The 18,942-nt window shown below is 36.4% G+C and overlaps 1 protein-coding gene across 2 annotated transcripts; it reads left to right on the plus strand.

Annotated features, from left to right (window-relative positions):
* The first annotated feature begins 9,152 nt into the window (after positions 1-9,152).
* LOC140770781 (cell division control protein 2 homolog) lies at positions 9,153-17,756 on the plus strand. 2 transcript variants are annotated; one of them, XM_073112049.1, is made up of 9 exons: positions 9,153-9,417; positions 9,610-9,639; positions 9,741-9,925; positions 10,331-10,451; positions 12,123-12,296; positions 16,015-16,178; positions 16,279-16,366; positions 16,619-16,672; positions 17,339-17,756. In XM_073112049.1, the coding sequence occupies exons 1-9, from the start codon at positions 9,226-9,228 to the stop codon at positions 17,426-17,428; spliced, it is 1,098 nt and encodes a 365-aa protein (XP_072968150.1). In that variant the 5' UTR covers positions 9,153-9,225; the 3' UTR covers positions 17,429-17,756. The 2 variants fall into 2 exon arrangements, with proteins under 2 accessions (XP_072968150.1, XP_072968151.1); XM_073112050.1 differs by having other exon boundaries at positions 9,278-9,417; positions 9,533-9,639; positions 17,339-17,748.
* The last annotated feature ends 1,186 nt before the right edge of the window (positions 17,757-18,942 follow it).

The raw sequence follows: 18,942 nt of genomic DNA on the forward strand, positions 1-18,942 counted from the left end.
ATTGAAAATTGATGATGGTTTATATCAAATGACTAAAATACCCTTGATTGGATTTAAAGTACTAATATTAATAAATTTGTACTTGTGGTCATTATAATATACATAATATTCTCGTGCTACATACAAAGATCTATATTCTTGGGGGACCAAAGCCTCTCAATCCGTGGAGAATTCTTTGGGAACTTGGGCTCAAGTTGCTCGAGGAAATGCCCTTGTAAATCTGAGACATTGCCTACACGTAAACATGGGTTTTAGGATAATGTGGAGATTGATATGGAACTATTGGAGTAGTCGTGAAGAATGGTGATTGGGCTTTACAATAAATTCTTTGGTTAAGTTAATTCTGATTAAAACCCTAAAAGGGATTTTGGCCAAAATTTGGCCTATCTCATGGTCATTATTGGCTTCGATGTGGTTGTAGGTATTTCCTTCTTTTAGCTGGATTTAGGTCCTTGACCATTCATGGCCAAGTTCTTAATCTGGTACCGTGGAAGCCTGACTTCTAGTCAGTGGAGGAGGTGAACCAGTTTGCACCCGTTTGGGTTAGATTTGTTTAAACAGTATGTGTGACTCCATCTGATTAACAATCTAACTTAGTGTCACTCACATTGTGCTTTTGACATTGAAAAGGTTAACGAGAAAGGGTACCATTACTTGTGTGCGAAAGTCGTCATAGTTTTATCCTATTTGACACCATACACAGCTAAAAGAGAATTCCTTTCATAGTGCATGTAAAAACCTAACACTTGTATAAAAATCGTCGTTTTGCTAAAGTACTCATTTTAGAAAAGGATATAGATGAATAAAAAAATTGAGCAAAATAACCTTACATTTGTGTGAAAGTGACTTTAAGTTGGGTTTGACTTTAGTGTAGAGTTTCTTTTGTTTTGTTCAATCTTGAAGTCTATATCTCTTGTTTAGGTGTTTAGCTAGATTGAAGTATCGAGATACTACTATAATTGATTAACAGTTTGGGCACATCATATGCTTTTACTTTCACTTATGCATCTATTTGCTTTGGATTTCATAATTATGAGGGACTTATTACAAAAAGTATTCTTACATCCATAGAATGAATGTATTTTTCATTAACGCAATTCTTGAAATAAAATGAATAAAATTGTTTTGGATGTGACTTGAGATTTATGGGGATTCATATAGTTTGATGTCGTATACTTTGAAGATTTGAGGTTGCAATTTGTAACTTGAGATTTTTGCTTAGCTTTTTCTTAGTTTATAGTTCTTTGATAATTTCACAAAAGAGAGAACATTTTAGATTTGACATTCACTTGTCTTAGTTGAATCGAACATGTAACTTGTTATGGTATACAATTATCATATTACATGTTTACATTTGGTATATATGATTTGTTTTACGTGGTATCTACTATTTGTGATTGCTTCTTCTCTATTAAAAAGATCTAGATAATTTTATAATTTAGATATTTGCAATAGTTTGTAGGTTTTTTGTCATCAAATTGCTAAAGGGAAAGGTTTCAACTTATCTTAAAAAAAATATTACAAAAAAGGGAGAAAGTTCTATTTATTGTTAGTCTATCTTTTGCAAAGAATCTGAACATGAGTTTGTGCTTCTGAACTTTGGTATATATATATATATATACCAAATTTTTTTTTGATATACAAACAAATATATACAGACAAAGAACCTTACTAATGCGACTACCTCCTATCTGAACTCTTTCAGGCTTCTTCTCTTTCTCTCTTGGAGAGTTTAGTTGCTGGAGTTGGAATCATAATTGCTTAGTTGGCATCAACCTAGTAGAAGAAGATATCAGAGATCTCTTCTTAGAGATCGAAAGTATTTTACAAAAGAATACATTAAAAGGATCTATTATTTAATTTGAATTGTGGGAACATTTGTATAAATGAATCCAAGACTACCAACATTACTCAGAGATTTTTTTGGGTTAACTCTTTCTTCCTCCTCCCCCACCTCTTGCAGTTGGTTACGAGAGGTGGGAGAGAAGTGCGTCGAAGTGTGGAGCTAACTCCACTCCACTGCCCTCTTCACCTCACCCCTAGTTAAACCCCTCCCCCCTCACCTTCTAGGTTGGTTTCACTCTTCAAAATTCCTCTCTCTCGTTCTTCCTTCCTCTCTTTTCTCTTCCGAGCAGTCGAAGCTTTCGCCGTGGGCAGCGAGTCACCGGAGCGCCAACGGCCAACAAAAACCCCTCACCTCGATCCTCATGTTAGCCTCCATCCCCTATTTAGTTTAATTTGAAAATAGCCTAGTTAATCATGTGTAATTAGGAATTTATTTATGTCTGCCTTCATCGGAGAATTTGCCGGCCGGCGACCTCGGGTCGACCACCCACCAGTCCGGGAAGTTTCCCTACTTCAGCCCTTTTGCTGTGGGTACCCACAAGGCGCGAGGGAGGCGATGCCATGTCGCCTCCCACCGTCGGGTTTCTTTAGCACAAGCAGCCACCACTGACGGTGGTGGCCTCGCTCGTCAGCCTCGACTGGCCCACCTCTTCACATGGAAGAGGTAGGTACTTGAGATGAGGGCTTCGAGCCCACCTAGCACTGAATCGGGAAGCTCCATGGCCATCGGCCATGGAGTTCCTCAATTCTCACCCTTCGGCCGCACTGGCCGGAGGTTCAAATCACTCCTGCACCCAAGTCAACCTAGTCAACTAGTCGACTTGGGGAGGAGTTGCTGGAGCTAGGGGCTACCAGCAACGGGGATCACCGGTAGCAACACCCTTTCTCCTATGTTTTCTTCTCTAGCAAGGAGACGAGGAGAAGGTGGGGGTTGGGCCAACCCCCATCGCTCTCTCTCTGGGCTATGGCATGGGCTGCAGCCCAAGCCCTCGAACCTTTACTAAGGCCTCGGTGGATTGGGCTCTAGAGCCCAATCCACCACCTTAGTTTCTGGTGGGCTGCGATAACCTTCTCACCCTGATGGACTGGGCTCTGAAGCCCAATCCACCATCTTAGGGTCTGGTGGGCTGCGATAGGCCCGCAGCCCACCATCTCACTTTACTGGACTGAGCCCAGTCCAGTGCGCCTTAGAACCAGGTGGGCTACGGTATGCCCACAGCCCACCTCCTCACTCTGTTGGACTGGGCTCTTGAGCCCAGTCCACTGTCTCTAGTCTAGTGGGCTGTAGGTAGGTCTGCAGCCCACTCTCTCTCACCAAATTTGCTGGGCCTTGAGCCCAGCCCAACCATTAACCCTAAGACTAATTTATTTATTATTAGTCTGTTATTTTTCTTAAATTTTGTTAGCTACATAAATTGTAATTATTTTTTTTATTTTCTCAACCATGTTATTAATAAAATTAGGATTTATATATAATTAAATTAGGTATTTGAATTTATTAGTCTTTTCAATTATCTTTGACACTTACATTGTAAACAACTCTAAATGACCATTTTTTTTAAATTAAGACAAATAATTTTTTCGGACCTAGAAAATCCAACTTAATTCATACAACAAGATAGTTAGTCTATAAGTCCATTAATCTTATAATTATTTTAATTATAAATTATTAGATCCATTATTGTGCGGGAAGGATCTCGAAATTCAGGAAGAGCCGACTGATTAGGAGAGTAAGACGGATTCCAAAAATATTCCAGACGAGTAGAATTCTATAATAGTCTACGAAAAGTGCATACATATATCATTTCTTACCTGTATTAATTAAATGTTGTTTTCTTACTTGTGAAAATTACATGACATTTCATGCTTGTATTTAATTATATGTCAATTCTTACTTGCATTATTTATCACTTAATGCACATGTATGATAGACTCTATGCTTGTTTATAATACCTATTATTTTGAAGATTATGTTAAATAAATAATAGAGGTCATAGCACCACGTGCACGTATCAGTGTTAGTCAAGTTCCAGTTAGGCAGTGCCCTCTCACCCACTCAACCCGGGGTTAAGGGTAGAGTGTATTATATAGTATTATATTAGCAGTTTACACCTGAGGTCGGTAGCTAGTTGAGCATTCAGATGATTACACTGTCCTAGTTGGAGACTAGTTTAGTATGATATTAGAAAAGATAATTGAGAGGCAGGGATTGTAGTTCTAGCGGTACCCGAGGACGTAGGGTCTGGGCGTTTATCAAGCTGTGTGCTTTTAACCGCCGTATGTGATGATTCCGCTCTATGCGATGATTACTAGAGCGGTGTTGATGGGCCTATGATTGGGGTCCGTAGTCTGATGGCCATAGACAATCGGTCATATACAGCGTCGCGAGGCATGTATGGGCAATAATACCACTAGATGACTAGTCCCCCTCAATTTTATGGTGCTTTGTGAGATGTCATTGTGACTCGACTTCTGTGTGGATTTCTATGTAAATTGAGCTATAATGATGAAAGTTATTAAAAGTCATAATGTACACTTTCCTAACATGTTATGGGTTTGCATTTCTATTTATCATGTAATATTCTTAGATTATTATTGGATTTTACTTGCTGGGCCCCGTGCTCACTGCCATTTTGGTGGAAATATTTCAAAGCTAATTATGGAAGATGCGGATATCGAGGAGTAGCAGATTCATTCATCTATTTTAGTATTTGTCTATTTAATTATTTTTAGTTGGACTTGGCCCCTGCGATGGTATTTATGTTTTAAAATTTGTGTTGGACTTGTATTCTTAGAGGCTTATTGAGGCCTGTGATATTGTAATTCTGGATTATTTGTTGGATTATTATGATATTTTTTTTTACTTATCCAGATACTTTGTGAGATTATTTCACTGACAGGTCATGTGATAATCATGTGGAAATTCTCCACATAAGGAACACGTGATTTTTGGAAGTGAGTGTTTTACTTTAACCTAGATTAATGCTAAGGAACTGAAAATCGCGGGAAGGCTAAATCACGGGTTGGAACTCTTTTCTCTTCTCCAAAATCATTAGGAGTGGAGGGCATTTCTCTCTTGGTCCTCCTCCTTGATCATTTCTCAACGAACAAAATATATATATATATATATATATATTGATGAATAATGAACAAATATTTAATCATTAATGTTTATAGCCTTATTGATTTCAATTTTAAAGTAGAGTTTTGGGTTGAGTTAGACTCTCTTTCCCTCAGATGATCTCGCACCTTAGCGCATTTGTAAAGGACTTTAATTTCACCCTCTCTGGCTTGGAGTGGAACTCTAGCTTCTTTTGCTACTCTCAAGGTCTCTTCAATTCTTTTCTCCGCAGACAGGGACTCGACCTTCTAGTTCGCAGAAGGAACTATACTTGAAGAAGAAGACCCCTAGCCACTATATCCAAGCTTGATCCCGTCATCATCTTCTTAAGTTGAGATTTTATTTTCCAGAATTTCGTGATTGATCTCCTTTGTGTCTCGATTTCTAGTCTTACTTCTCTCAAGCTTCACACTTTTGCTCTTTGACTTCTTCCTAAAATTCTTAGATTTGAAAAGTTTTGGACTAAACAAGATAGTTTTGACTCTCTCATTAATGATTCATGTCTTTCAGCACCCTCTAGTTTGAATTCGAATGCTTTCTTTCTCCTTAAGCTTCACTTCTGTCTAAACATCAATGATTGGTGTCACTCATTCTTCTATAGTATAAGACTTCAAAAGAAATTCTTCAAGCAAAGTATTCTATCATTAGATGCTAAGGAGGAAGTAGCCCCGCTTTTGAGTGATGATTTGTCAATTGGGGCCACAACTGAGCCAATTTAAATAAAATCCTTTTAGAAGAGGAGATTCTATGCAAATGGGCAATAGAAGAGGAATATCATTTTTCTTAATCTCTTCTAAGAGAAGAAATATCATACGGCAAAGGAGAGAGAGAGAGAGGAGAAATTACAATATGAAAGAGTCAACATTTGTCAAGAATCACTTTCATGACTTCTTCAAGCAAAGAATATGTTTTTCTTACACATTGATTTAGACTTTCTTTTGTCAGCCTTTCAATGAAGAGGAGGTTAAGTAGGCGGCTTTTGATTATTATTTTTTTGACAAAGCCTCGAGGCTCGATAGGTTCTCGATACTTTTCTTCAGGTAATACTAAGCTTAAATTAAATCGAATCTCATTCGATCTTCAATCATCTTAACAATCCATATCTCTTCCTAAAATGGTGGCTAGGACTTCTTAATTCTTATCCTTAAATGTGAAGGAGCTAAGGAATTTGATTCATTAATTGTTCTTATAAAATTATCTCTAAAGTTTTGGCCAACCATCTCATCCTCTTGCTCAATGATTTAATCTTTCCTACCCATTCTAGCTTTATCAAAGAAAGGGATATCTTCAGTAACTTTTCTATGGCCCACGAGTTGATTCACTAGATGAGCAAGGCCAAGAGCGTCGATCTTATCATCAAGCTCGATTTTAATAAGGCTTTGGATTGTATCAACCATAATTTGCTACTAGATTTGTGTCAACCAAAGTTTGAATAAATTGAATTTCTTCTATGTTGTCTTCAACTTTAAAATGTGATGCAGGTTAACGATGCTCCTAATAGCTTCTTCAGCATGGAGAGAGGGGGATTCAGTAGGGAGACCCCCCACTCTTCGATGCTCTTCATTATCCAAGCTAATCTCCTCTCTAGAATGATGATGAATATTTTGAGGCTCATAGATTTGAGAAGAATATTTTTTATCTGTCAATATGTAGATGATATGATCTTATTCTGTAAGGCAGATAATTCATTTGTTTTTATCCTCAAGAGTATCTCCATCATTTTTTTTTAAACTATTCAAAGGCTAAAGATTAAATTTGCTAAGTCCTATGTGTTTTCTGCGTCATATGACTAGAGCCTTCAATGATGGGCTTCTCATTCGGGTTTTCATATTAGCTCTTTCCCTATTAAATGCCTTGGTCTCCCCTTAAGCATGACTTCTTTTTAAGAAGGACTGGATTTTGGAATGAAAACTAAAAAGGTAGATGTCCGTAACTCTCTCTATCAGCAAATCATTTGCCCTACTTAGCACCATCCTCTCAGCCATTCCTTCTTATTTCCTCTTGATATTTTAAATCTTCTTGAAATTCTTTATAAGATTGATTGTATTTGAAGATCTTTTTTATGGTATGACAAACTTCTTGTGAACTAAAAGATGGTATATAAGCCTAAAGAGCAGGGGGGTTAAGAATTCTCAATCTCAAAAATTAAATATAACTTTCCCTGGGAAATGATGCTATAAGTTTATTGGCATCTCATATTCTTCCTGTTGGAAGGATTTAGTAGTCCACTCTTACTACCACAAGTGCATCATACTAAAGAAATGTTTTTACCTTTGCTCTCATTCTTGGAGGGAGATTACTCAAAGAGTCAAGACAATATGGAGCTTAAACCAACATCTAGACTACTAGATGAACCTTTCAGATCTCCCTCCAAACTCTATTTCCCTAGTCTTTTTAGTGGCAAAGATCTCAGATATCACTATTCTGGAAGGGCATAGTAGGATGGATGACTTTCTCAGCCATTTCTGCCTTATTCTCGAAGATTAGAAGATCAGATGCAGTAGTTGCGCTTGAGCTACAAAAGATTAGAAACTTGATTCAAGGAGTTAACATGGACCGATTTGATTAGATTTTATGGAGATCCAATGTCAGTGGAGTTTTCTCGGTTATATCATTTTATCATTTCTTGAACTTCTTGGATTTGAGATTCGCTAACTTCGACATAATATGGTGCTCTTCTCCTCATCTAAATTAAAATCTTTTTTCTAATTAGCCCCTATCGACAAGTTTCATATTAGATCGAACCTTATTAAAAAGAATTTTACTATGCCTCATTTATGTGTTCTCTATGATGAGAATATTGAATTGGTGGAATGCATTTTCTTTCTTTATTCATACCCTAAGATGATCCTCAATAGATTCTTTTCTAAGCTGAAATTCTCTCATATCTCTCATATAGATTGGACCACTGATCAAACAAGCTAGACACTTCTTTCCACCATTTGGCGAAAGATTCGGTGCAAGCACAGCAATAGGATCTTCAATAATAAGGCTCTCATCTCAGCTGGCTTTCTTTTCGAGTTAAATGCTCTTTAGAAAAAAATGAGAGTCCTATCATCATCCCTCTTATAGCATATACTTTGTCTCCTCATTCCTCTATAATTTTTAACCTCCATAAATTCTCCCATTTAATTCATAACTAAGCTATGCCCATTATTTCTCAGAAAAAAGAAAGAAAAGAAAGAAAAATGAAGAATGTATAGGGAGAGGAGAGTGAGGAATTATGGATTATATAGTTTAGAATGGGAATAAAGGTTTCCACTTTCTCTATATACCAGAAAGCTCGGGAAGGAAACCAATAGAAACGATAGTATGGCGAAAGATCTTATTATTATTTCTTTCCTTCCAAATCTTTTACCAATTAATCGGTTAGAGCAAGCTAAGTCCCCTTACTAAGAAAGGAAATAAAAGAACTATGATTGGTTTATCTAATTTGGAGTTAATGTAGCTAACTATACTTATCATAGCAGAAAAATATGATTTCTTATTTCTATAATGTTAAGGCAGTCAATTATTGGGGTATATTAATTCATAGATGTTTCTAATTAATGAAAATAAAAGACAAGAATTGAATAAGAATTATATGTATTCTAGGTCGTCGGCACACCATATATTGTATCTAAATAAGTAAGTTACAAAGTGAGCTCTAGAGTGCGTGGATAACACATAAGTAGGTCAAACAAAACCACTTTTGGAGACAAACATTTTGTTCAATAAGAAATCGCTAACTCAATTAGCGAATTTTAGTATCATTAGCGAGTGTAATAGTACTTTCGAGTGTCTAAAATATTTCTCTGTTAAACAAAAATTATCAACTCTGACAGTAATTTTTGCAAGTGTACACATATCCTAATTGGCATCTAATTGAATTAGAAGTCATCATAATTCACCTACCAGGATACCATGTTTGATTTGCAAACCTAAAGAATAAGGCAAAAACTCGGATAATATCAACCATAATAAACATAAAAGGGAGGGTTCTATTAATAAAATTCCCAAGCATTTAACTTGGCTTCCCGCCTTCTCGGAGAGGAGGAGTAACTATTTCGGCAACCAAAGGAACGGAGCAGCTCGTCTGCATCCTCGTCGCAGGAACTGCCTTCAACCGAGAAAATATATTGGGTATCACTCCCAACCAACCTTACCGTAGTAGTAAATTCCCTGCGCCTAGAGTTGCAGACTACCAGCATCCTCGAAACCAAAATTAGTAACTCACGACTGCATTTACCCGTTAATTTGGGACCCCCTTTTGGCACCTAATGGAGAACCCCGTCGCTCCCGTGACGACGTCCCGCAGAATCAATGAATCACGTCGTTTTTGTCAAGAAGCGAGTGCGATTTTAATGTGCGCGTATCGCATTGCGACAGATCGTTTTGACAGCGACGGGACTTCTCGCGTCCCCTTTGCTCCGTTTTCCCGCGAAGAACCCATCGAAACCCTAGTCCTCGAGGTGAGCACTTGAGCACTTTGGTCGATCTCCTCCTCTTTCTCTTCGTTATACTCCATTATTTGATCGAATAACGTGCTAGAAGCGTGCTCGCTTTCACACTTAATTCGTTTCTTAGGGTTCCTTGATCGGTCTCGTTTGCTCTGTTTCTTACCATTTCTTGATTTGGATTGAGAAAGCTTGGCTTTATTCCAGATTAGCCGTTGGTGGTTTGTGATGGACCAGGTGAGCTAACAGTGGTTTGGTAGTTGAATACTATATTGGGTTTTTCGTTGTCTGTAATGAAGGGATAATTCTGTGACAATGTGGGATGATTTGGTCTTCAGTACGAGAAGGTGGAGAAGATTGGGGAAGGAACATATGGCGTGGTGTATAAGGCTCGTGATCGTGTGACAAATCAGATGATAGCTCTGAAGAAGATCCGACTCGAGCACGAGGATGAGGGAGTCCCCAGTACTGCAATTAGAGAGATCTCCCTCTTGAAGGAAATGCAACATGGAAACATAGTCAGGTGGTGTTCAATTGCTTCATGTCGCTCATTATTCCTTTTGCGTTTCGTGATAAGAATGAAGGTGTCTTTGATTCCATCAGTTAGCTCTACATCTCCTTAAGTTTTCTTATGCATTCTTTCTGTTCAGGCTTATTAATTTTTCAAAAGAATTTGAAATGAGTACATTCTCTAGTTATAGCAATTAGCAACCATGAATCATTTGTGATGTTGTTTGCTTTCAAACTTTTGAGAATCATTTTGAAGTTTGAGGATGGGGAACAAACCGTAGAAGACCTTGCTTCTTCATATGTTTAAGGAATAAAGTAAAAGATGTGTTACCAGTTGACATGGAATAAGTTTTTTCGATTCAGTTATCTGCACTTATTTATCATGTCTAAAATAGTTTAAATCCTTTCCATATGGCAGGTTGCAAGATGTTGTGCACAGTGAGAAGAGGATATATTTAGTTTTTGAGTATCTCGACTTGGATTTAAAGAAGCACATGGATTCTTGTCCAGATTTTGCTAAAGATTCATACATAATAAAAGTGAGTTTCTTTTGTACTCGATCTTTTTTCTCATGTGAATTATTCTCTTCATGCTGTGTGTGCACTCAATACTAAAAGAACATTTACATTGTGTACTGAGTGTCCTTATATCCTCCTCATGATGCTACATAGTGGGGTTGCACCCTAAAATGATATTACTATGATGAGTTACTTTTTGTCGCCAACGCTTTCCAAGCTTACCTAAATATTTCCTCGTCATCTTGCATTAAGCTTTCTATTATGTTTGTTTAGACCAGCTTCCCCCTTATGATATCACTCCCTGCATTACTGTACATTTATTTTGTTTGATTGATAGAAGTTAACAAAAAGGCATTGTTGGTCCATCTGATAAAAGATCGTATCGCTTGCTCTGAAGATCAAACAAAATGGGTGTTGACCTGATGTTTTACTGTATTGTTATGTTTCAGAATCCAAGTAAATTGAAGCTCATAAGTTACCTTTCATACTGTGTTTTGGTTGGTTTCGATTTTTTAATGTTGCTCTTTAATTTGTGCTTAAAAATATGAATAATAATATAGGTCAAAATTTCAAATCTCTCTTTATTTAGCTCCTTCCACCTTTGCTGAGTTCTAGAAGTTTGATCCCATCTAGCAGGAGCACAAGAGTTTGAAAATGAACATAGTGTTTGATACTGACAATTGTCTCTCTTGGTTTTATATCATGATGCGTCGTATAATTGATCTCCTAGAACAGTGAGCAGTTCTAGAAATTTGACAACATGTTATAAGATCAGCTCCATACTCTTCGGACGCCTTCTTGACTTAAGCTCATGCTTCATTTGAAAACAAGTTATAAACTTATAATCAGATGCTAGTTTCTAACTAAGTGATACATTACAATAATTGATCTGGTTTGTTGTATCTGGTAACTTTTTGTATATGACTATATCGTACAATTAAACTATTTACTAGGTTATCCCTATGGTTTGCCGGATCGACCGATCTAGACCCGATTTGAACTCTCTTTCTCTCTTTTGCTCTTTCTCCTCTCTCTTTCTTTCTCTCTTTCACTATTTTTCTCTTTTTTACTCCTTATTATATAGCCATTATTTCTCTTATGGAGAAATCTAGTTTCGGCAAACTTCGACAAACTTTGGTATATAATTTTTAATTTTATTTCTTTATTTTTCTCAAAGTTTTTTTTTTCATTTTTTTCACTATCTTCCTTTTTCTTTTCTTTTCATCTTCTTATTTATTACACCATGATTTTCTTTCTTTTGTTTGGTTTTCTTCCACTTGCTCTTTTTCTAATCTTTTTTACTTTTTAGTTTTCACTGCACCATACTTTTTTTATCTTTATTTATTTATTTTTTTTATAATTTTTTCTGAATTTGTATAAGTTTTCCTGTATTTTTAAATAATATTTAGAATTTTATGTAATTAAAAAGTCCAATCCGATCCAGGCAACCAATACAGCTGATATGACCGATCTAGCCAATATCTATCATTTTTTGGAAAGGCCGATTTTGATCCCAATTTTTTGAACCTTTGTTATCCCGAATTTGTTGCCATTAGAAATATCCTTCTCTGGTTTTGTATCTTCAAGTTCCAACCTTTATCAATAACAAATGAGTAGAATGCAACACTGTTACCATAGACTATTAATTGCTGAATATATGGAGGCTGACATATTGTATGTTTCTCTCTGCAGAAATTTCTTTACCAGATTCTTCATGGAATTGCATACTGTCATTCTCATAGGGTTCTTCACCGAGATTTGAAACCTCAGAATTTGCTGATAGATCGCTGCACTAATGCTCTTAAGCTTGCAGACTTTGGATTAGCTAGAGCATTTGGTATTCCAGTTCGTACATTCACTCATGAGGTGCCATTTTGCATCCTTTTTCATTTTATTACATAATTAATTGGACTGAAGTATTCGCTTCATATGTTGGTTAGAAAGGAAAAGCTAGAAATTGCCCTCTAAAAGCATATAGCAACTTAGAATTTAGATGGCTCTACAAATTGAAAAGTGTTAATGTAATGAACAATGAGAAAGTATGGTATTAATTATTTACTGGATCCTGTTTTTAAATGGAATATGTAGATATTTATTGGAATTGCTTTAGTTATTAAATATTACATTGTATAAAAATCGTTAGAGAGTGGAGACTAATCAAATTGCAGTATGGTGTTTGAATGCCTGAAGGACCATTCAAACATCATTTCCCGAGAGCAAAGAGTTTGGTTGATGTTGCGACGGACTTCAAACAAATTTCTTGAGTGCAATTCTTGCTCGGCATTTGAACGTAGCATTGGGCGTTTGAACGCAACATCGTGTGTTCGAACCCCTAGGCAATTACTATCTAAACCTATATATTGTTTTGTTTCTCTAAAGAGTTATATGAGCATGAAAACTTTGGGGAAAATCAATAGAGCTTTGTAGAAAGAAAAAAGAGGAGAATGTGAAGTTCTTGGATTTGGGTTGAGAGGGTTTTTCCATTGTAATCCCTTTTACTCTTTATTAATGAAACCGGCGGGATCTTTGTGGACGTAGGCATAGTTAGGACTTAGGTGAACCTCATAAAATCTATATTTCCTTGCTTGTGCTTGATTTTCTTTTCTTCTTATTTTGCATTTGGTCTTGCAATAACTGATATCAGAGTTTGGATTGTGGTTCAAGTGGGAGCTATGCTAGAAGAATGAAAATCTCGGATTGAGAAGTCTGATGTAAGCAACTTCGCTTTGTCGAATACAGATAGAAGATTACTCCACTAAATTGAACTTTATTTGTTCTTGGGTGGAAGTGCAAATAAACCTAAAGACATAGATAATGCAAATGGAGCATATTAGATAAGAATGCCCTAGCGATGATCCGACTTACTTTTGCAGCAGCTATAGCCCTCAACATCTCCAAGGAGAAGACAATTGCAGATCTTATGGCGGCTTTGATGAGTATGTATGGAAAACCTTTGGCTTCAAACAAGGTTTTCTTGATAGAAAAATTGTTCAACATGATAATGTCTAAAAGTTGTAGTGTGGCAGAACATTTGAACGAGTTCAACAGTCACAAATTAATTTGAATCAAGTTTGGTGTTGAAGTTACGACTTTGTTGATTTTATCTAGTGTAGTAGATAGTTAGGACAGCTTGGTTATGGGGGCAACTTATAGGATCAAGTAACTTGAAGTTTGATGATGTACTGGGAGTTCTTCTCAATGAAGAGTTCAGAAGGAAAAACATCTCATTAGCGGAAGCATAAAAGAAATGCTAAAAGCATTGAAGGCGGAGGAAGATCTATGAGGAAAAATGATAATGGCAGAAGACAATCAAAATTAAGGAAGAGCAATTCAAGATCTCTGCAAATGTGCTAGAACTGTGGCAAGAAAGGGCACATCAAGTGTGACCGTAGGGCACCAAAAAAACAAGTGGAGAACAACAATTAGGAAAATGATTCACCTTTCTATTGAATCCTCTTCTGATAATAATGTTTTTATTTTTTCTTGTGATAATCAAAATGATTCTTGGATAAAGATTCAGGCGCACATCATGTGTGATTGTAGGGCACCCAAAAAAAAAAAAGTGGAGAACGACAGTTAGGAAAATTCACCTTTCTATTGAATCCTCTTTTGACAATAATGTTCTTATTTTCCTTGTGATAATTCGAAATGATTCTTGGATATAGATTCAGACACATTCTTTCATACTATGTCGAATGTATATTTGCTTTTAACTATGTATAGGGAAAGTCAGAAAGGCATATCTTGGTGACGCTAAACTACGTGAAATCATTAGAAAGGGAGATGCACAAATCAAGATATCAAGTGGGTTAGAGCTGAATTTGATAAATGTGATATATGTGCCTAAAATGGCTAGAAGCTTAATTTCTGTCAATCAGTTGTCAGACATAGGACATATTATAATATTCACTAATGGCTCATGGAAGATCACAAAAGGATCTATAGTCATAGAGGCAAGCATGAAGGGACTTTGCACATGGCATCTAATAATTATGGAATTGCAGTTGTGTCATCTAGAGTTGATACTATGACGTGGCATCGAAGGCTTAGGGACATGAGTCAAAAAGGTATAAAAGTGATGGTTTCAAAAGAGAAGGTCAGTGCTGGACATAGATGTCTATAAATATTGCATCTTTGGGAAGTAGAAAAAGGTTAATTTTACAAAAGTTGGGACCGATATAGCTATTTTCTCTTGATGGTTCTCTTTCTTATTTTACCTTATAGATTATTCAATTATAAAGTTTTAAGTTTATTTCTTAAAATGTAAGTCTGACGTGTTTGTGGTGTTTAAGAATTGGAAAGCTTTAGTTGGAAATAAGATTGGGCAAAAACTGAAATGTCTGAGATCAAACAATAGAGATGAATACTGTAGAAGAGAGTTTGGAGTTTTGGGCAAACAATAAAATAAGGAGAGAGAAAAGTATTCCAAGAACATCACAACAAAATAGTGTTGCAGAATGCATAAACAAGAGACTTGTAGAACATGCTAGGAGCCTAGGAGCATGAGGATAGATGTTGGATTATAAAACCAATTTTGGGCATAAATAGTGAGCACAATAGCCTACCTTATCAATAGAGGACCATCAGTTGCAAGATGCAGATTATCAAAGGAATTTTGGAGGAGAAAGTAGGTAAACTTGTCAGATTAGTCCTTGGTGGAATATGGAAAAAGAGATAAACTCTTTGAAGGCAAATCAAATTTGGGATCTAGTTTAGCTACCAAAAAGAAAGAAAGCCCTACAGAATAATGGTTATACAGACTAAAAGAGGAACCTAATGACTCTAAGAGATACGAATTTGTCTTAAAAGGTTTCCAATAATAAGTAGGTGCCAATTTTATAAATAAATTCACATATTGTAAAATTGTCTACTATTATGACAGTGCTCAGTTTTTTGGTTGTGGAGGATCTACACCTAGAGAATTACATGTGGAGATAACATTCTTTTATGAAGATTTAGAGGAGATTTATGTGAAGCGGCTAGAGGGATATGTGGGAGTAGAAACTGAGAAGCTTGTACAAAAAAGATTACAAGGCAATGGGTTACAAGAAGTTTGACAATTTTATGGTTCAACATAGGTATACACACCGCAATTTAGATCATTGTTGCTACTTTAGAAAGTATAAAAACTTATATATTATTTTACTCTTGTATGTGGATGACATGTTAGTTGCAAGTTCTAACATGAATGAGATAGGATCAATTGTCTCAGATATTCTCTATAAAGGATTTGTGTGTAGCCAATCAAATCCTTAGAATTCGAATTTAAAAAGACAAAGAAAGGCAACTCCTGAGACTATCCCAAAAAGAATACATTGGTAAAGTGTTAAAGAGGTTCATCATGGAGAATGCTAAACTTGTTAGCACATCTCTTGCAACTCATTTCAAATTCTCAAGTTAATAATCTACAAAGACACAAGATGAGGAGTCAAGGATGACAAGGATCCCATATGCCTCAAGACTCAGACTTTGTTGAAGATTATTATAAAAGGAAGAATATTAGTGGGTATATGTGTATGCTAGACAAACTCAGAGACCAAATGCTCCACAATTCTTTTACGTTGTTGATTTTATCCTTTTCCAGGTGGTGACGCTGTGGTACAGAGCTCCAGAAATTCTCTTAGGCTCAAGGCATTATTCTACTCCTGTTGATGTGTGGTCTATTGGTTGCATTTTTGCTGAAATGGTGAACCAGCGACCATTATTTCCTGGAGATTCTGAAATTGATGAATTGTTCAAGATTTTCAGGTTAATATTAATATGCTTCAACATATGGTTTTCCTGTTTCCATTTGGTGAACCTCATTATTTTAGTTATGCAACTTTCTTTTGCATGTACATTCTTAAAGAGTTTTGGGTACTCCAGATGAAGGAATTTGGCCTGGCGTTACTTCGTTACCTGACTTCAAGTCCGCTTTTCCCAAGTGGCCTCCCACAGTATTGAATTCTTGATCTTATTTGCTTCATTGTTTCCTTTTTCCCTTATAGTTTACACTTGAAATTCTCGGGAACAGAAATCTATTTACATTGAAAAGCTAAAGAAAAGCCTTTTATGTATCTTTTGAATGTGTGAGACTTTTGGTCATGCTATACCAAGTATCATATTAGTTTGAAAATAAGGTTAGTGCGTTCTTTAATCATCATGATCCATGAGACTGATTTTTGTTTAATGGAATATAAACTCCACAGAATCTGGCAACAGTGGTCCCAACGCTTGAACCTGCAGGAGTTGATCTTCTCTCTGTAAGTTCTTTGTTCTGCAATAGTTTTTACTGATCATAATTGTGCAGGTGTTATATTCTGTTGAAGTTTAACTTTGAATGCTAAGAACAGTTCTTTGCAACTAGATATGTTCATAGATGCAGTAAATCTGAATACTATACAACATATTGCGTGGATCTTCACTCACCAAGGGACAGATAGGATCCCTCTTGGAAGTGTGCAGCATATGCTCCACTTTCTGCATGAGTCTGCAGAACACCAAGCAGCTAGAGCCTAGAAAGTTGCCATCAGATTTTAATCCCTTTAATCAAAAAAAGAAGGAAACATATGGCTTTAAGTTCCTAATACATCATACCTTAGATTGACCTTTATCTTTATCAAAAGTCTACATTATTTTGCGAGCAGCCTTATTTGACTGGACAACTGACTATAACAGATGGTGCTGCACACTAAGTACTTAGTAACTCTTTGTACTGCAGTGTTAATTTAATGGAACGCTTGTTGTCAGTTTGCCCTTCATTCCACTTGTCTAGATACGATCATGAAACTCTTACGAATGCTCCTATTTTTCGTATACTAATCTGGCCATTGCTCTGTCAAACTAACTTGCAATATTTTAAATATGAGAATAGAAGGATCTTTACTGAGGATACTTTGTATTGCCCTTTATTTTTAATGCATGTACAGAAAATGCTCTGCTTCGAGCCAAGCAGAAGAATCACAGCCCAGCATGCTCTTGAACACGAATACTTCAAGGATCTTGGTGCGGTACCTTGACCTACTTTCTCTGTCTTCACTGCTGTACATATTTTGGGAAGTTTATCATGAGCTAAATTCCCTCTTTTGAATGTGGAATAGTTTCTTTTTCTTTTTATTTGGAGGGTTGGGGAGGCGAGGGGGTTTGATCTCATAGTTTGCTTTGTAAAGAACTTCGATCCAATAATCATTTGTGCTATTTTTGCATGTGACTCTTATCTGAGTAGCAGTCATAAATTAGAAAGTCCTCATTGCTCTTATGCAACTTGTTAGCATATATTGATCAAGTCACTTGCTTCTAATGAACGTGTTTGTTTATCTTGCTTGTTTTGCTACTTAGAATTTACTGTCCAAATTCGAACCAAAGTGCGCTGTGTACTATGTTAAAATCAAATGTTCAAGTCTGTTAATTGAACTTTATTGCGTTTGTACTAGTTGGTGAGTTTTTATTTTTATTTTTTTATCTGGGTACCCTTTTCCCAAATGGTTTGTTTAAACCATCTAATGTTAATGCTATGTCCATATTTCAATGCTTTCGAGTTTTATGTGCAGATGTAAATGAAGTTTTCTAACTAAAAGCTCGTTTCTAGTTTCCTTTCTTGAGTCAAGATGATTCACTTTGCTTAGTAGAATTTTACGTCTGCAGAAGCTCACTAATCTCTTGTTTTGTTGCACTTAAACCAAGAGGAGAAACAGAGTGGTGAACAAGGTGCTTATAAATTTCACTCACCTGAAAGATATCATCATCAGCTTGAAGCCAAGAATTTCTACCAATTCCCATAACTGAAGCCAAGAATTTATCATCATCTAAGTTCATTGTCAACTGCTTCTTCACCTCCAGAACCCTCTCTGAGTTCCTGTCATCTTTTTCAAATGGAAAATGGAAATGATATGGCAATTCAAATACTCTTGTAACAGGAGTATTTGCAGGTGGAGAGGAGATCGATCTTGTCACAAGGGGCTTGGCACAGATCGGGCACCAGGACTGGATGGCTTTAATGCCTGGTTTGTCCAAAGCCTCTGGCCTATCTAGAAAGGACATTTCGATAGCCATCAGATCCTTCTTTCAGACCGGAGTTGGAGTTGTGGATCAGATGTTGAATACCATGCAAATTGTCTGCTACAAGAAAGGAGAAAAGTTTGTTGTCCATGATGATTACTTAACCAATGCTATGAATTTGAATCTGGGAAATTGTGTGGCCACAGTGCTCATGTATCTCTCAGATGTTCAAATGGGTAGGAAGATCTTCCCTATAGCAATGGTTCTAAGTAATCTTAGGGCTTCTCATCTGGCATTACGGCCCAAAAGTTTTGAGCCACAACCTAGTCGGAGCCCGAACTAGGCCCAACATGATCATGACCAGAAACCATTTCCGTCGACCGGTCCTAATATTTTAAGCCTATAGTTCAACCATCGATGAGTTCAATCTAACAAAAAGTGAGTTTTATAAATCATACCTTATATTTTACCTATTTTGTGATTCACACTTCGTTTTAAGGATTTTGTAACTCATTCTCTTTTTGTCCTAAAATTC

This window comes from Typha angustifolia, chromosome 11 (genome assembly GCF_048772165.1).
Source record: "Typha angustifolia cultivar Huaian chromosome 11, ASM4877216v1, whole genome shotgun sequence".
NCBI classification, from domain to species: domain Eukaryota; kingdom Viridiplantae; phylum Streptophyta; class Magnoliopsida; order Poales; family Typhaceae; genus Typha; species Typha angustifolia.

Coding starts and splice junctions, on each gene's coding strand:
- LOC140770781 (XM_073112049.1), top strand. CDS start 9,226: ATGGAGAACCCCGTCGCTCCCGTGACGACGTCCCGCAGAATCAATGAA. Junction 9,640..9,740: donor GGTGGTTTGTGATGGACCAG/GTGAGCTAACAG, acceptor TTTGGTCTTCAG/TACGAGAAGGTGGAGAAGAT. Junction 16,367..16,618: donor TTCCCAAGTGGCCTCCCACA/GTATTGAATTCT, acceptor TAAACTCCACAG/AATCTGGCAACAGTGGTCCC.